This window comes from Thamnophis elegans, chromosome 4 (genome assembly GCF_009769535.1).
Source record: "Thamnophis elegans isolate rThaEle1 chromosome 4, rThaEle1.pri, whole genome shotgun sequence".
Taxonomy (NCBI): domain Eukaryota; kingdom Metazoa; phylum Chordata; class Lepidosauria; order Squamata; family Colubridae; genus Thamnophis; species Thamnophis elegans.
Window position 1 is genome coordinate 131,292,890 of NC_045544.1, and position 18,861 is coordinate 131,311,750.

Sequence of the window (18,861 nt, forward strand, 5' to 3'; positions counted from 1 at the left end):
CTCATTGGCTTTCCCCCCGCATTTCCTTCACTTCCGGGGTCTCGCCTCGTTTATTGCACATGCGTAGTTTTTACGCTTCCCGCGAGCGGATGCTGGCTTGCCTCGAACGTGGCCCCGCCCTTTTTTCCACTAGCCCATTGCGCAAGCGCCACTCCTCCCCTTACGCTCATGCGCGTTGGTGGCCGAGGGTTTACTTAAAGCCTCCGTGTACCGGCGCGCGTGCGCCTGGCCTCGCGTCTGCCCGTCCCCCTTTTAAGCTTTTTTTTTTTTTTTGGACCGAGCTCGTCACGCATGCGCCTTTGCTCTTTTTAATCCCCCCCTTCTACCCCTTCCCACTTGTCTCTCCCCTCTGGTGTTGGGGGCGGACTCGGTTTCCCGCTTCCGGTGTGGTGTCATGGTGGCCGGTGGGCTTTGATGGCTGAGAAGGCGGAGGAGGAGGAGGGGAGCTGAGAGCTCGGCGGCTGCACGGAGCCGAAGGGCAGGGGGCGCCGGACCCTTCTTGTCCCCTGGCCTGGCGGGCGGCGGGAGATGGCGGCCCACAAGCCGGTGGAATGGGTGCAGGCTGTGGTGAACCGCTTCGACGAGCAGGTAAACTGGGCTGAGAGGAGGGTAAACGGGCTTCTCTGGAGGAGGAAGGGGGGGAGAAGGGAAGAAGCTCGTGGGGGGGGGGGCTCGGTGACAAGAGGAGGGTGTGAGGACGGGGGTCGCCGCCTTTCCTCCCTTTCCTCTGCTTTCTGCTGCCTGGGATGGGAAACGGCGGAAGGAAGGATGGATAGCTAGCAGGCCGGCTCTGGTGAGGACGAGCTTCCAACCAGGCTCCTTGGCTTGGCTTGGGAGAAGGTAGGAAGGAGCTGGGCGGGGAGGGAAGGCCTCCATGTGGGTGTGTTTGTTTCACCTCTTGCGGGCTCTTACGGGAGGAAAGAATAGTAGAATAGAGTAGAAAATAGAATAGTATAGAATAGAATAGAGGAGAATAGAGAATAGAATAGAAAATGGAATAGAAAAGAAAAAAGAATAGAATAGAATTCTTTATTGGCCAAGTGTGATTGGGCACAAAAGGGATTTGTCTTTGGTGCATAAACTCTCGGTGGACATAAGAAGAAAAAATATATCCATCAAGAAGAAAAAGATGCAATCCTTAGTGATAGGCATAGGGTACAAATAAACAATCAGGAAACAATATCAATATAAATGGTAAGGATACAAGCAACAAAATTACAGTCCTGCAGTCATAAGTGGGAGGAAATGGGTGGTAGGAACGATGAGAAGACTAATAGTAATAGTAATGCAGCCTTAGTGAATGGTTTGACAGAGGTGAGGGAATTAGTTGTTTAGCAGAGTGATGGCATTTGTGGAAAAACTGTCCTTGTGTCTAGTTGTTCTGGTATGCAGTGCTCTATAGCGTTGTTTTGAGGGTAGGAGTTGAAACAATTTATGTCCAGGATGCGAGGGGTCTGTAAATATTTTCACAGCCCTCTTTTTGACTCCTGCAGTGTACAGGTCCTCAATGGAAGGCAAGTTGGCAGTAATTGTTCTGTCTGCAGTTGTGATTATCCTCTGAAGTCTGTGTCTGTCTGGTTGGGTTGCAGAACCAAACCTGACAGTTATAGAGGTGCAGGTGACCTAAAGTGGGGCTAACTTTCATGCCAGGGAGGAGCGTGTTAAAGAGAAGAGGGTTCTTTAAATGTAATTTAAAAAAAAATATTTTTATTGAACATATTTCAACATTTGAACTACATTTCCACTCTTTATAGTGTTCCAGTATCCATATTACTCATATTTACATAGTGGCTATTCCAATCTTCTTTCTTTCCAATTATATGCATCACTATTCTATATATTATATAATTATTCGTATATGTACATAATACCTTTTAGTTTTATATTGTATCCATATTCACAAATATATACAATATCTTTCTACTTTGATAAAACTTTAGATAAAAGTAATCTTTATTATAGTCTTTACATCTACTTTCTAGCCAGTTATACCATATGTTCCAAATCATATAATATTCTGTTTCTTCTCTATTAGTTCCATAGTTAACCTGTTCATCTCTGCACAATCAAGCACCTTTTTTATTACCATTGCATCGGAGGGAATATTACATGTAATTTTGATGGGGATTATTATTAGGATGGATGAGCAGGATTTCCCAAGCTGGAGCTGTGCAGGTAGAATAGAGTAGAATTTCTTGTTGGCCAAGTGTGATTGGATACACAAGGAATTTGTTTTTGGTACATATGCTCTCAGTGTATATAAAAGAAAAGATACATTCATCACGAATTGTAAGGTACAACACTAATGATAGTCATAGGGTACAAATAATAGCAGTTAGCAATAGCAGTTAGACTTATATACCGCTTCATAGGGCTTTCAGCCCTCTCTAAGCAGTTTACAGAGTCAGCATATTGCCCACACAGTCTGGGTCCTCATTTCACCCACCTCGGAAGGATGGAAGGCTGAGTCAATCTTGAGCCGGTGAGATTAGAACCGCTGAACTGCAGATAACAGTCAGCTGAAGTGGCCTGCAGTACTGCACCCTAACCACTGTGCCACATAAGCAATCAAATCATAATAGGAAACTATAAATCATAAGGATACAAGCAACAAAGTTACAGTCATAAGTGGGAGGAGATGGGTGATAGGAACAATGAGAAAATTAATAGTAATTACTATTAGATTGGTTGGAGAATAACTCTGACAGGGTAGTCCTCGAATGTGTGACCTCAATTGAGCCCAACATTTCTGTTGCTGAGCCAGACGTTCGTTTAGTGAATCTTGTCTTATTTTTACGACCTTTCTTGCCGTCCTTATGAAGTGAATCACTGCGGTTGTGTTGAATTAGCAATGCAGCTGTTAAGTGAATCTGGCTTCTCTATTGAGTTTGCTTGTAAGGAGGTCGCAAAAGGGGATCGCATGACTCTGGGGCACATCAAAGGTCATAAATATGAGTCGATTGCCCAGCATCTGAATTTTGATAATGTGACCATTGGGAGGGGGGGATGCTGCACCAGTCATGTGTGCAAAAGGGTCATAAGTCACTTTCTTCAGTGCCGTTGTAACTTTGAACAGTCACTAAGCAAATTGTTGTAAGTCAAGGATTACTTGTATTCTGATGGTTCGTCCAGTATTCAATTGATCAGAGGCATGAGGTTCAGGAAAAGCTGTATCCACCCTGTACCCAAATTGCACAGGAATGACTGCACTCAAGTTTGGGGAAGGCTGCTTGGCGTATTTCGAAAAAACCAACCTAGAACTAAAGAGAAATTTTCTGATAGAACAATTAATTAGTGGAACAACTTGACTCCAGAAATTGTGGATGCTCCAACACTGGAGGTTCTTAAGATGAGTTTGAATAACCATTTGTCTGAAATGGTATAGGCTTTCCTGTTGAGTAAGGGGTTGGACTAGAAGACCTTTGAGGTCTCTTCCAACTCTGTTATTCTTATACAGTAATAGCATGGCTAAAATGGATGGAGTTTTACCTCAACAGGACAAAAAAAAACAGATTAAGTTTTGAGTAGAGGGGAAAAGAGCTGAAATATGTCTTTTTAGTTCTTTTTTAATTAGGATAAAATTGACCAACTTGTATGATAAATTTATGTGATAGTTTCTTCAACTCCTGTGGGGAGAAATAGATATTGTATATGTTTCAGTTATATAGGAATATGCCATTCTCTGTGGAATAAAGTTATAATTCTGGATATCTTTGAATTCCATTCTTGTAGCATGTCAGTGGGGTTTCCTTGTATGAAGAAGAATAAAATACTATCTAAAGTGGGATTGGAAGAAGCAAATTGTCTATTGCTAGCCATCCTAGAAGTCCTTTAAGTGGGGGAGATTGACGAATTTCCCCCACCTGTCACAAGACAGGTTGGTTTTTTTAGTAACTTTTAAAGATTTAGAAAGGAGTGATCCTAACAATATTAGGAGTGATATTCTTAGCCTATACGAGAACTGGGGAATTATTTTTTCAGTCAACTTATTTTGTACTTATTTTTCTTTTAAGAAATATTGAAATTTGCTTGGTCTTTGTTACTTTTGGGAGAGATGCAAGAAACTTTTCTGGGTCTCTGATTGCGGAAAGCTAAAAACTGGCTTGGATGCTTAGATTGTTCCCCTCTCCTATCCCATGAAAACTCTCAATTAATCCATGTTTTCTGATATCTGAGGAGAAATGTGATACATTCATATTTCATTTTGCTGTAATGGGTGGATCTATAGAGCTTATGCGCAGATACAGATTAGACTGCTGCCATATGCTCAAGCAAATTTAGAAACTATATATGTGTGTCTGTATTTAAATAGAGAGCACATTTTATTTATCCTAAATAAGATCCCACAGACTTTTCTAAAAATGGAGGCAGTCAATATCCTAAATGAAGATGCTGAGTACAATACTGCATGTATAGGCTTATAATTATTCACCTGAGTTGAAATTTTTTTGGTCTATCTCGGATCAAATATTTTCCTTGTTAATGTAAAAAAACCAATTTATGTTGGGTGAGGAGGAGGGCAGACACCAAACCAGGATTCAGAGAACCTTTTAGATACACTTAGATTATTCAGCCAAGATAGAACATTAATAGGTCATGATTTATTTAACTATCTGCAGCAGTCAAAGTTAAATGTAATGATGCTCTGGATAAGGCAGGTGTATTTTGTAAGTGTAATATTTTAATCTAAGTCATGGTTTAATATGTCAGTTGCCTGTTACCCAAGTAGCAAGCCATGATACATGATTTATAATATACAGTAGCTTTTCTCACATGACACAAAGCCTATTATGACATTACACTATGTGAATCCATTCTCTTAGTGACTGAGCAATCCAGCCTTTTCTCCCCCAACATTAATTCTTGTTAAAATGAGAATTGTTTCTGTGAATATGAAAGAAGAAACAATACTGCTTCACTGAGTGATGATATAGATTCAATTGTTTAATTACAGACCCTGGGAAATGATTGGGGAGCAAAATGTTTTAATGGCCTTTGTTTGTAACAGATTAGTTTAATTGTTGCTCATTTGGAAAATAGGCTTAAATTGACATATTTTTTTTTAAAAAAATAGCCTTTTGCCCCAAATGTTCAAATGAAATGTACATTGTGTGCAGTGGTAGATTATGACTATTGCGGTTGTCTTTGGATGTACCTCCTTGTTGCTTCCCCCAAATTAAAAATCTGATTTTCTTGTGTTCTGTAACAACAATGAGAGTATTTAGAGGCCACTCTTATTTGCTCAATGAATTTTTATGCCACTGTTCAGTGTGAAAGTACAGTCAATTGGAACAAGACATTCCCTATTCATAGGTTTACTATAAAAAAAACAGAACACAAAAGGGGAAAAAGATGGGAAAGATGAAAAATATCAGTTCTAGGTACAAAATTTTCAAAGTTAAATAAACTTTGTATTGTGCAACTAAAAAACATTGAGGGGAGAGGAAGAGTTCAATAGAATAGGACTTTTAACTGAGCAGAGGGAACAGCTGGTTTGTCCAATGCCTGTCTTCATTATACATGATATATAATGACAATAAAGGTTATACTACTATACCATACTACTTCTGAATTCCGCTAGAAGGACTTGGAGGCTGGCCTTTCTGAGAGGTAAAAATCTATGCTCCTAAAGTTGGGTTGCAGAATGCCAGAATTTTTAACTTGCCTAATGATCAACATAATTGGGGTTGTTTTAGGGCGTTTTAGGGCAGGGCTGTTAAACTTGCAGCCCACGGGCCTGATGTGTCACACACTGGCCATGCCCACACCTGGTTTAATGAAGCAGGAAAGTCATACGTCACATGACACCGTCTTGATGACGCGAGTTTGACACCCCTGATTTAGGGTTATGTTTCTCCCTCATTTCTAAGTGACATAAAAATTACCTCTCTGAGCCTAATTTTAACAGGCAGAATTTTGTACACTATGTATGTGGTACAGAAGTGTAGAAAGCATTTCTACTTCATTTATAGGAAGAATTAGTAAAATATGTCTTTCCTTTGTAGTTTAAAAATAAATTGGTCAGCATTTCTTGGCCTAAATGTATTTTCCAGATTTCTTGCTCATCTTGAAGAGAAAGGCACATTTTTAGCATCCAGAGTTACATTTAGCCCTTGGAAACCTTAGATGAAGCTATCTGTGGTCTCCAAAGTGTTTACCAAATTGCCGCTTTTAATACAATAGAAAGTGAATATTATGAACATTAGTAACTATATTGCTAGAACATAATCATGTGGGCTATATTTAATTGTAATTCAGTTAAAAATAAATGAAATCAAGTGTATCATTTGTTCTGGTCCCACATCTGTTTTTGAAATGCGGTGGCTGTTGGTTGATCCAACACTGCTTGTTGATCTGAAATCCAATCAGAATTTCATCAAAAATATTTTACATAGTTAACTCTCCTCCAGAGCCCCCCTTTTCTGGGACTGAGTTTTGGGTGAAACTTACCAAACTGTTCAGTTTTTGTAGGAACATGTGTAATAGGTGATTTTATGTGTTTGTAGGGTGTTCAGTATGTTAGCATGTTAAGTGAATGAGCATCTTGTTTTTACAAAATACTTATTATTCATATTTTATCCCATCTTTATTACTTTATAAGTAATTCAAGATGATTGAAGGAACATACTACACAATGTTCCTTCCGTCTCCTATTTTCCCCACAACCACCACCACCTTATGAATTGGTTGGGCTAATATAAGTGTGATTGGCCGAAAGTTACCCAGCAGTTTTTCATGCCTTAAGGCGGGACTAGCATTCAGAGTCTCCTCATGATTGGCCCAGAGTCACCCAGTTGGCTTTCTTGCCTAAAGCAGGACTAGAATTCACATCTTCCTGGTGATTGGCACAGAGTCACGCAGCCAGCTTTCATCCTTAAAGTGGGACTTAGAGTCTCCTGTAATAACCACTATATACCAAACTGACTCTGTTATTGTTTTGTTGTGTTTTACACACACAGAGACTGACATGCAAAAAAGATGGTCAAGAATTCTTGTGTACCATCTCCTGATGAAGATAACAAAACAGAGAACGAGGTCGGCAGGAGTAGAGAGCAGCACAGCTTAAGAAATTATGCAAGGTTCTCTGAAATTCTGGCTTATAGTTTCATCTGAATGCAATTAGTTTGCCCCATCATTTGTAATATATATATCTGTGGAGGCCCAGTGGTACTTATGGCTTGCAGGCAAACAGGCCCCGTGTTTAATCTCTGGCATTTTCATGCTTTTTTTCCTGAAGCCTTGATTAAGAAGAAAGATATTTGTCAGAACTTTTAAAGGTTGGTTAGAGCAGGTCACCTAGTTCAGATGGACAAAGGTATGTCTTGGTATAAAGAACATGCTAGCTAATTTACAAAAAATGGCAGTTTACTATAAGTAGTCCTTGAGTTACAACTATTCGTTTAGCAGCCATTCAAAAAGGCACAATGTCACTGAAAAAAGTGACTTCCAACCAGTTCTCACATTTATGACTGTTGCAGCATCCCTACAGTCATTTGATCAAAATTTGGCAACTGGCATGTATTTATGATGATTGAAGCATTGTGGAGTTGCGTGATTGCCATTTGTGCCATTCACAGCTGGCTTCCAACAAGTAAAGTCAATGAGGGAAGCTGGATGCACTTCACAACTGTGGCAAGAAAGTTGTAAAATTTAATGTGACTCTCTTAACAACCATCTTGCAATGGAAATTCTGGTCTTGACTGTGATTATAAGTTGAGGACTACCTGTAGGTAGCTGGATTGGCATGGTTGTGGCTTAATAAAATAGTATGTGGGTGATTTGGAGAAAAACTGAAATTTCCTAGTAGAACTTATAGGTGGTAGAAGAAAACAATTTTTCCTGGCCCATATAAATATGCAAATCAGTGAAGCCAGAGTGTTAGCTGAGTTAATTGTTAACTGTTTAACTAAAATTATGCCACAATACAGGTAGTCCTCAATTTATGACCAAAATTGAATCCAAAATTTATGTTGCTAAGCAAGACATTTGTTAAATGAGTTTTGCCCCATTTTGCAATCTTTCTCACCACAGTTGTTAAGTGAACCACTGCACTTTTTGAATTAGTACATGGTTGTTGAGTGAGTCAGCCTTCCCCACTGACTTTGCTTGATAGAAGATTACACTTAACCCTGGCACACTGCAGCTGTCATAACTGTGAGTCCATTGCCAAGCATTTGAATTTTGTTCATGTGACCAAGAGGATGCTGCAATGACTCTAAGGTTGAAAAATGGTCATAAGTCACTTTTTTTCAGTGACGTAACTTACTAAATCAGAGGTCCCCAAACTTGGCAACTTTAAAGCTTGTGGAGTTAAATTCCCAGAATTCTCCAGCCAGCTCTGTGTGCTGGAGAATTGTGGGAGTTGAAGTCCACAAGTCTTAAAGTTGCCAGGTCTGAAAACCTCTGCACTAAATGAAATTATAAATACAATAATAAACCTTATAAATGTTGTAAGTCGAGGACTGCCTGTGCTTCTGAGACTTAACAGTTGGACATAATTGCTTTGTTCAATGGCACAGAGTTCCTGTGTGTAGACTCGAGTATTCAGAATTTTTGTTAAGGAGTGAGAGGAAAGTAATGCCACAAGGTTCCTGCCATTAAAAAGCATCAATTTTTCCTGTCAAATAGTGTTTGTGTGTGTGTTTTAAGTAAAGCTGTATGGGTCATATATTGCTCTGATCCAAAGCTGTTGACTTTAATCCAAAAATCCAACTTCCTCAAAGTGGACTTTTCAAAAGAATTTTATTACAGAGCTGATGGTTACTTATAACCAACTGACTGGTACATGACGCATAAGGGAAATGATTGGTCTGTGACCTTTTTAAGAATGTGTGGATGTAGCTTGGAACAAAGTGATTAGTGTTCATGGAAGAGGATTAGTGTCTTGAGTCTGTGGAATCATTACACATCTTATCTCCACTACCACGGACTCCTCAAAACTTTGAATTTTAACACATGAGGTTCATAGAGAATTCTTTCGTGAATCACAGTATTGGAATTTTTAAAAAACTGAACAGATCTACAATCTCTTATATGAAAGACTATGAATATAGCTTGAGCTAAATTTCAGACGTTCCAGTATGGAAGGGTCTAACAAGGATAGTCTCTTTGCTTAGATGCCACAGAGAGTAGTCTGATTTTATGGTAACGAAGTTTGTTTTGTTTTAGTAGCATGTGTTTGTGCAAACACAACCAAATGTAGTTGATTCACTAAACCAGGCCTGAGTAATCTGTACATCCCATGTAGCACTCGGTCCACGTTTTGCACTTTCTAAAATTGTGCTCCTGAAACTTGGTGCCAAATTGCTCATTTTTGCAACTGTTTTTCTTTTATTTAACTGATGCAATACTCCAAACCGATGTCCTAAGTCTCTGGCGAGTTAAAAGCAGTTATTTTGGGTGAATTGCCTCCTAACATCCCAAAAATAATTTCCAAAAAGGTTGCAGATTTGTTCCTGCCCATGTGGGCTCTGGGAGCCATTCTGTTCCCCAAGAAAACAGGGGGGGAAATGTACTGAAAAAAATATCACTATCTTTCAATTAAACCAATGCTAAAAATGTAAAAGAATCTGGAATTGAAATTTGGCTATGTGTACTCTCTGGAGCTCTGGAAGTCTCAAGGTTGCTGCAGATTGACTGTTTATGTCATTAAGGTCACAATTTTTTGCTTTCTTGCACTAAATTATAGTTTTGGTTTAAGCCTCCATTTAATTTTCAAACTGTGGTTTTGAGGGAGGTTATAGCAAACAAACTGTAATTTGAAATTTGCTTACCTAAGTTTCAGTTAAGCAAAAACTGAAGTTAAAACCTTGCAAAGTCTCTTCATGGTTATGATCCCAGGGAAGACAGGAGTGCTTCCGTATAAGCTTAATGTCTTCTTACTGGGCTCATTTCTTATACAGCTAGTCCTTGACTTACAACAGACACTTTGTTTAGTGACCAAAGTTACAATGGCACTGAAAAATGTGACTTCTGACCGTTTTTCAAAGTTACATGCAGCATTCCCATGATCCTCTGATCAAAATTCAGATGCTTGGTTTCATACTTATGATGATTGCAGAGTCCCGGGTCACGTGATCCCCTTTTGCGACCTTCAGACAAGCAAAGTCAATAGGGAAGCCAGATTCACTTAACAACCAAGTTACTAACTTATCAACTGCACTAATTCGCTTAACAACTGTAGCAAGAAAGGTCGTAAAATGAGGCAAAACTAACTTAACACATATCTCATTTAGCAACAGAAATTTTGGGATCCATTGTGGTCGTAAGTCGAGGACTACCTGTACTGAATTGGGCCACAAAGCTTCAGGGTTTGGTGGGCCACCTGCAATTCAGTGGCATCCCTTCATCATCCTCGAGGCTGGGTAATTTTACATTGAAATTCCCTCTTTTTCTCTGCATCTTGAATTTTGCAGCAGATTCACCTTGTAGGCACAGGATTCGAGATGTAGAACAAGGATGCATTGGCCTGGGGATAACAGCCATATGCCGTTGCTGCATCTTTTCAAACTAGCAGAACTTGAGAAAAACAGATTGTGTCAATAAGTAGTTTTCCATGAATATGTTAAATGCACCATGCTTATCCTGCATGGAATTGATTAACATTTTCTCCTTAAAAACAGTCAAGGGTACTACCACTCACCTGGAGATCTTTTAGAGAATATGTACTGTCATTCGTACTCCTAGTACACAGTTATGGAGGTACATGACTATTCCCAATACAAAACCAGGAGAGGGATGTAGGAGTTGTATGTTTTCCATTCCTTTCTGCATATAAGATGGTAGATATACCACTAGGGCAGTGATGGCGAACCTTTTAGGGACCGAGTGCCCAAACTGTAACCCAAAACCCACTTATTCATCACTTGGTGCCAACACTTGATGGATCGGTGGAAGGGGACGAACCTAGCTTGGCTGCCCATTGCAGCTAGGAATCTCAAAGCCGAGAATGAATGTTTTGTGTTGTAGCCAGCTGGGGTGCTAGTTTGGCCCCCTGAAAACTCCATCTCTAGGGGAGCCTAGCCGAACCTTTGCACACCACTCGTTGAGATGGTGGGTGGGGTGGAGCTAATAGGTTCCAAGCCAGTGGTGGGTCTCCCCCATAGTGAAGCGCACAAGTGAAAAAGCTCACTTAATGAATTCCAACTTTGCCAGATCTTTTTCTTTTGTGAGAAGTTGGAATTGATTGAGTGAAACGTGATGGAGAAACACGATTGGAGCTGGGCTGGGGCGACTGCCTGCGTGCCCACAGAGAGGGCTTTGCGTGCCATGTCTGGCATGCGTGCCATAGGTTCGCCATCACAGCACTAGGGGATATGGGGTAAGGAAAATGAACATTCAGTTTCAGTGTAGCCCTTGACTTCCAACAGTCCATTTAGTGACTGTTTGTGGTTGCAATGGTACTGAAAAAAGTATTTTATGACCATTTTTCACACTTTAAGACTGTTGCAGCATTCCCTTGGTCATGCGATCAAAATCCAGGCACTTGGCAACTGTCTCATATTTATGACAATTGCAGTGTCTTGGGGGGGGGCATAAGATTTCCTTTTGCGACCTTCTGACAAGCAAAAGTCAATGGGGAAGCCAGATTCACTTAACAACTGTGTTACTAACTTAACAGCTTCAGTGATTCACTTAACAAACATGGTAAGGAAGGTCAAAATGGGGAAACTCATTTTACAAATGTCTCAGAATTTTTTGGCTCAATTGTGGTTGCAAGTTGAGGACTACTACCTGTATTGTTTTTCGCTCAAGAGACAGGAGGTTGAAAGCCAAGGCCTCCTGCAATCTTGCTGCAGGTGAATAAGAATTTCATATCCAGTAAGTCCAGTGCAAAAATTTACAAAACATTAATGATGATTGGTTGCTCCCACAGCAGAGATCAGATTTTCTTCAACTTGGTGTTTCCAGGTGTGTTAGACTTCAGCTGCCAAGTCCCCCTTGGCTAGTATGTTGACATGCTACATCTTAGAAGCTTTTATTTTTAGGATATTTACATGACAGCTCATCTATCGAAGACAACAAAGAAGAGAAAACAAAATCAATTTCCTAATCCATTTAATTAGGTTGAAACCCATAAAGAATCACATTAACAACACATCCGCATCTAAGTCAGAATTCCATTAACACTCTTGCCCCTCCCTGGGAATAGCAAAGTCTTCTCAGGAAGGCAAGCATGGGAGGGGTGGGTGGGAGAGGGCAGGATGGTAACAAGACAGATAGCACAATACAGGTAAGTCATCAACTTATGACTGAAATTGAGCCCAAAATTTATGTTGCTAAGTGGGAATATTGTTAAGTGAGTTTTGTCTCTTTTTTCTCGCCACATTTGTTAAGTGAATCACTGCAGTTGCTCAGTTAGTAGCATGGCTATTAAGTGAATCTGGCTTCCCCATTGACTTCGCTTTTCAGAAAGATGCAAAAAGTATCACATGACCTTGGAACACAGCAGTGGTCATAATTATGAACCAGTTGCCATCATAAATGTGAGTCAGTTGTCAAGCATCCAAATGTAAGTCAAATGACCATGGGGATGCTGCAATGGTCATAAGTGTGGAAAATGGTCATATATCATTTTTTTTCAGTGCCATTGTAACTTCAAACAGTTACTAAGCAAACTGTTGTAAGTTGAGGACTACCTATAGAGAATGATGTTTCTTGGAACCCACTGTGTGACATTCTTCACTGATAGGATCCAAAGCTCGCTCATTCATCTGGGATAGGCAATAGTTATCATTGTGACTCTAGGACAGGGGTCGGCAACCTTAAACACTCAAAGAGCCATTTGGACCCAATTCCCACAGAAAAGAAAACACCAGGAGCCACAAAACCCTTCCCATGCCTGACTATTTCCTGAGCGCCCACAAAGTTAGCATATGTGATTGAATTAAACATTCTGTTTTCTTCTGAAACTGTTCTTTTCTTGGATTTATCCATGGTTGGCCTACCGGGGTCGAAAAGCTCAATAAATTGCATGCCGGTGGGTGTCACACATTGGTGGGTGTCACACATATTTTGAACAACAGGGAGCTGCAGCAGAAGGATGAAAGAGCCACATGCGGCTCCAGAGCTGCAGGTTGCTGGCCCCTCCTCTCGGAGGACACTATATTGGATACCAGCTCTGTCTGAGAGAGTATTACTCCATCCAGAGTCAGTGATGGAAAAATTCTAGTTATAAATTCCACAGCTATTTAGTCTTGTCAAGGTTGAGCTGAAGTCAATTTTCCCCCATCCAGAACTTAAATATTTGGGCATTGGGAATGCATTTAGATGGGATCATTTAGTGACCTGGGGCAGAGACAGTAATGATACCTAACCTGATGTTAATGGGTTATGTCACCCAATAGCTTCATGTACATCAGTGGCCCTCAATCTTTTGGGCACCAGGGACTGGTTCCGTGGAGAGAGGTTTTCTGTGGATCAAAGGGGGCGTGGTTTCACCTGCATCCTGCAGATGGGGGTTTGCCTGTTTGCGCAAATTGGCTGCTGGCTTGCCACAGCCTGGTGCTGGGCCATGGCCTGGTGGTTGGGAACTCCTGATGTAGATGATAACTAGAGGTGGGATAGAGTAGAATCCTGTGAAATGGATAAGGTTCTTGGAACTTGTTGGTTGTCCACTTCTACTGTATATATTTGTTAAAAAATCCTATTGAGTCCAATAAGCTTATTTTTGGGTGGAAGTTAAATATTGGATTTATTTAAATCAAGGTTCTTCATTTTTTTTTAAAAAGTCATTGGTTACTAAAGTAAAACGTGGAGTGGCTGTGGCATCCTGCCCCTATGTTAGATAATAATTTAACTGTCATCTGGCTGTAACAAAGGGGTCAAATATTCATTAGAATCGCCTTTACTCTTAAGAGAAATCAGTATAGCAGTCCTTGGGGTAACTCCAAAGATGGAGGGGAGACCTAGAACTTGCTTGCTCAGAGCTATGATAATTTAAATAAAAATTAAACCATGTTAATATTTTTTAAAAATGTCCTTGAAGTTGAGATTGATTTCTGGTACAATGTGGCGCAGTGGTTAAATGCAGCACTGCAGGCTACTGCTAGATCAGCAGTTCGGCGGTTCAAATCTCACCGGCTCAGGGTTGACTCAGCCTTCCATCCTTCCGAGGTGGGTAAAATGAGGACCCAGATTGTTGGGGGCAATATGCTGACTCTCTGTAAACCGCTTAGAGAGGCCTGAAAGGCCTATGAAGCGGTATATAAGTCTACTGCTATATTGCTATTGCTATATGTGGACATGTCTGTTTTGTTTCTGGCAAGTCTGGAAGTGATTACTGCTGCCTTCTTCTGAGATGCTTTGATTTTTTTTACAAAATTTTAAGAAAATGAAAATGGTAGTGACAATCAGAAAATGCTGATTCTTGATCTATTATGCATTTATTTTATTGATTGATTTGATTTGATTTTTTATCCTGCCCTTATTACTTTCTAAGTAACTCAGGGCAGTGCACTTACATAATACTCCTTCCTTTTCCTATTTTTCCCCACGAAAAACCCTGTGAAATGGGTTGGCCCAAAGTTACCCATCCAGCTTTCATGCCTAAGGCCGGACTAGAATTCTGTCTCCTGGTTTCTAGGACAGCACTTTAACCATTAGGCCAAACTGGCTCTCTAATATTTGCATAATAAACTGTACAATACTGTAAATTTTCTTCTGTATAACAGCTTTCCAAACTTCCTTTTATTGCAGCTTCCAATCAAAACCAGCCAGCAGAATACTCACACCAAAGTCAGCACGGAACATAACAAGGAATGTCTCATCAACATTTCCAAGTATAAGTTCTCTCTGGTTATCAGTGGCCTCACAAATATCTTAAAAAATGTTAACAACATGGTAAGTGATGTTTTCTCATTGACATAGTCTTTTGATGTGGAGCTAGAGAATGATTTTTTTAAAGTCTACGTAGGTAGATAAATGCCTATTGGGTTCTATCTTTAATGAGAATTGGATGCCTATTATAATTTGCAGCTCTGAGAAAATGCAATACATTCATTTCCTATCTGTAAAGTTATATGACAAAAAACACCCTCCCCATCAAGAGAGGTTAAATATAGATGAATTATATCCTTGGTATAACAAGGATAAATCACATTGTTTGTGTCTGTATAATGGAACTTTACATAAAGAAAAAAGCAGAAAAAAACCCATAATGTTTAATTTTATATAAAACATTGGCGACCTGAAGTGTATGTGATTATAGAATAAGATACAAAAATACAAAAGCAAATGGGAAAACAGGAAAAATAAGGGGCGGGGGAGGGACAAAAAGCAAAACAGTGTTCTGTTGCAGTAAAATGAAACATTAACATCAAGCCTCAGCTTTTTACTTTTCCATAATAATATAAACTAGCCATTTCCATAAAAACAAATCAGTCTAATCAGTAAATTCAAAATCAAAGTTTCATTCCCCCCTCCTTCACCTCAAGCACAAAGTCCAGAAGCTGTCTCCTTGTAGTAGCAAAACTAGTTATATTCTTTTCTTTGATCAAAACAGTCAATTTAGGCATTTCTGCCAACTTCCATCAGCTTCTGTAGCCATGGTGGAAAAATGGTTAAATATTTAATTCTGTAACTAGTGCTTCTTTTGGGAAAAGAACTGCTTGTGTATTGGCATATGTCTTATTTTGTCGTCCTGTCTCTGTCCATTCCTGAGGGAAAATGCTTGATTTTAACTGAAATTAGGGGTCTTCTTGCTGGGAACAGTAGGTCTCTCTAGATCAGGGGTCCTCAAACTACGGCCCGTGGGCCGGATATGGCCCGCTGAAGCCATTAATCCAGTCCGTGAGGGACCACGAGACTGCTCCACCCACATTGCCACACCTACCCCCCCCCACCTATGTTCTGATGGCCGAGGAGACCAAAAACAGGATGAATGGAGGCCTCAGGCGGCCAAAAACGGGCTTGTTTTAGGCCTCCCCAGCCTCAAGGGAGGGAGAGAGACAGGCACACACACACACAAACACACACACACACACACACAGAAGTCCCTCAAATCCCCCCCACTCCAAGGCAGCCGCATCCCTTCACTAATCTGATTTCCACCGTCAGAAGCATAACAAATTAAAGTTTAATTTGTATGTATTGTTTAATGGACTGCTAAATTGGCCACGCCCACCCAGTCACATGACCACCTAGCCACACCTACCCAGCCTGTCTGGCCTCCCAACACTCTGAGGGATCGTGAATTGGCCCCTTGTTTAAAAAGTTTGAGGACCCTGGCTCTAGACATTGGCATTTAATTCTAGGGGGATAATAGCACCATGTTTTGAAAGTGATATAAAGACTTAGTGTGTGTTAGTTTGTCAGGATTGGAATGGGATGGCGCATAATAAGTTCTCGAAAAGAATTAACATTTAAAGGCTACAGGCCCATCTGTATTGTAACTTCTGTAATCTCGCATCTCATAATAAGCTTCTAACACCCCCTCATTAGGTAACTTCCTGGATAACCAGAAGAATTTTATGTAAAACTCTGGCAGACAAAGATGCTAAAACAACATAAAGTTGTCATTAAATGTACTTTTGCAGTCTGCAGAAATTATACTTTGGGGTTGATTACTGATTACTGTGTAGAGGATAGATTGTTCTTACTTTATTTTCCTCTATATTTTATCTTATCGTTTGTTATGTTTGGAGGATTTGTGAAGTGTAATAAGGTTGCTCATTCAAAAGCTATAGAGCAGGGGTGTCAAACTCTTATTACATTGAGGGCTGCATCAGGGTTGTTTGACCTGGGGAGGGGGGTGGCTGAGGGAGGCGTGGCCAGGGTGGGTGTGGCCAGCTTGACATCACTTGTGTTGGAGGCGCCGGTAGTGGTCCAAGCGCTTTGCCAACAAAAATGGGCTCAATATAAGTCAGCTTTTTTTAAACCAAAAACTAAATTGATCTTGTGATGGTTTTTTTTTTCTTACAGAGAATATTTAGTGAAGCTGCTGAAAAGAACTTATATCTTTCTCAGTTGATTATTTTGGATACACTGGAAAAGTGTCTTGCTGGGGTGAGTAGCCTGTTTAATTTTCTTAACAAAATATTGACATAGACACCAGTTAGCTTATGCAAGTAATGTTTTTTTTTATTGTTTTAGTACAGCATTGGTCAACTAGGTGCCCTCCAGATATGTTTGGCTGTGACTTCTAAAGTGCTTTTTATGAATGCTGAGAATTGTAATTGAATTGTGGGAATTCTGAGAATTGTAGCTGAACAAATCTGGAAGTTGGCTTTAGTAACTTGCAATCTTGTGTTGTTGCTTTCCTGAAGTACAAAGTTGCTTGTAAAAAGTGAGGATTTTAAAATATGGAACAAAAATCTGTTAAATAAATAAACAAATCTGCTATATACCTCAGCTTAGTTGTGAAGCATTGTGGGTTTAGTTTCAGTGTCTGTCTGGCTCAGCTTTGCATGGGTTTTCTTATTTCAATGGAATAGTTTTTTTTCCTTTTTTTCTTTTTGTAAATTGGAAATTGACACCTCTGAAATGCCCCAAGTGGATACAAAAAATTACAATTTGACTAGTATAAGAGAAACTTTGAACTGACAGTGCTCCCAGATGGTATTTGTTGTTAGTTGCAAAGTCCAATCCATCACCACCCTATGGACAATGTTCCTCCAGACCTTCCTGTCCTCTACCATCCTCTGGAGTCCATTTAAGCTCACACCAGCTGCTTTGGTGACTCCCTCCAGCCACCTCATTCTCTATCGTCCCCTTCTTCTTTCGTCCTCCATCTTTCCCAGCATTAGGCTCTTCTCCAGTGAGTCCTTCCTTCTCATTAGGTGGCCAAAGTACTTGAGTTTCCTCTTCAGGATCTGGCCTTCTAAAGAGCAGTCAGGGTTGATGTTCTCTAGGACTGACAGGTTTGATCGCCTTGCAGTCCAAGGGACTCGCAGGAGTCTTCTCCAGCACCATAGTTCAAAGGCCTCCATTCTTTGGCGCTCAGCCTTCCTTATGGTCCAACCTTCACAGCCATACATTGCAATTGGGAAAACCAGAGCCTTGACTATACACACTTTTGTTGGCAGGGTGATGTCTCTGCTTTTTAGTATGCTGTCTAGATTTGCCATAGCAAATAGCAGATAGTATTACAAAAGTTTATTTGGATTGTAATTGCCTGTGCTGGCAGAGCGTGATAGGCAGAGTGTGATGGGGTAGTCCTTGAATTGCAACCATTGGTTTAGCAACCGTTCTAAGTTACAATGGCACTGAAAAAAGTGACTTACAATTGTCCTCACACATATAACTGTTGCAACATGTCCATGCTCACATGATCACAATTCAGAGTGCATGGCAACAGTCATGTATTTATGATGATTACAGGATTATGTGATTACAATTTTTGACCACCTCGGCCAATTTCCAACAAAGTCAGTGGGGGAAGCTGCATTTGCTTAATGACCTTGTGATTCACTTCATTGTGGCAAAAAGGTCATAAAATTGGGCATGACTTCTTAACAACTACTTTACTAAGCAATGGAAATTTCAGACCCAATACTGATCGTAAATCGAGGTCCATGTATACTGTAGTAACATATTAGGAGCACTCCAGTTTAGTGACTACAAAATAAGTTTAGTGTTCCCCTTTGACTTTCTGCTTTTATTTTGGGTTGATTCAGTTCTGCATTATAATCATGAAACATCTGTCCCATTGCTAAAGATGACTTTTGCAGGTGCTTCTTAGTTTATATTTCTTTGGTTTGTTAAGCTTTCAGAGGGAATGTCATTTTGTACTTTTGTGGGGGGGGGATTCAATTTTGGTTCTGTTCTCGGAGACAGTCAGCTCTCACTCCCCTCACTCCCACCCTTGTTGCTTTGGGAATGTCACTCATCAGTTAGTGTCTTGTGTGAAGCAGAACTGTAAAG

General features: G+C 40.2%; 1 protein-coding gene across 1 annotated transcript in view; it reads left to right on the forward strand.

Moving 5' to 3' along the window:
* The first annotated feature begins 230 nt into the window (after nt 1-230).
* Nucleotides 231-18,861, forward strand: part of NF1 (neurofibromin 1) — a 261,133-nt gene continuing 242,502 nt past the window's right edge. Inside the window, 3 exon segments of the mRNA XM_032217021.1 lie at nt 231-588; nt 14,698-14,841; nt 16,921-17,004. Of these exon segments, the coding sequence (XP_032072912.1) occupies nt 529-588; nt 14,698-14,841; nt 16,921-17,004 (288 nt within the window). The 5' untranslated portion in view covers nt 231-528.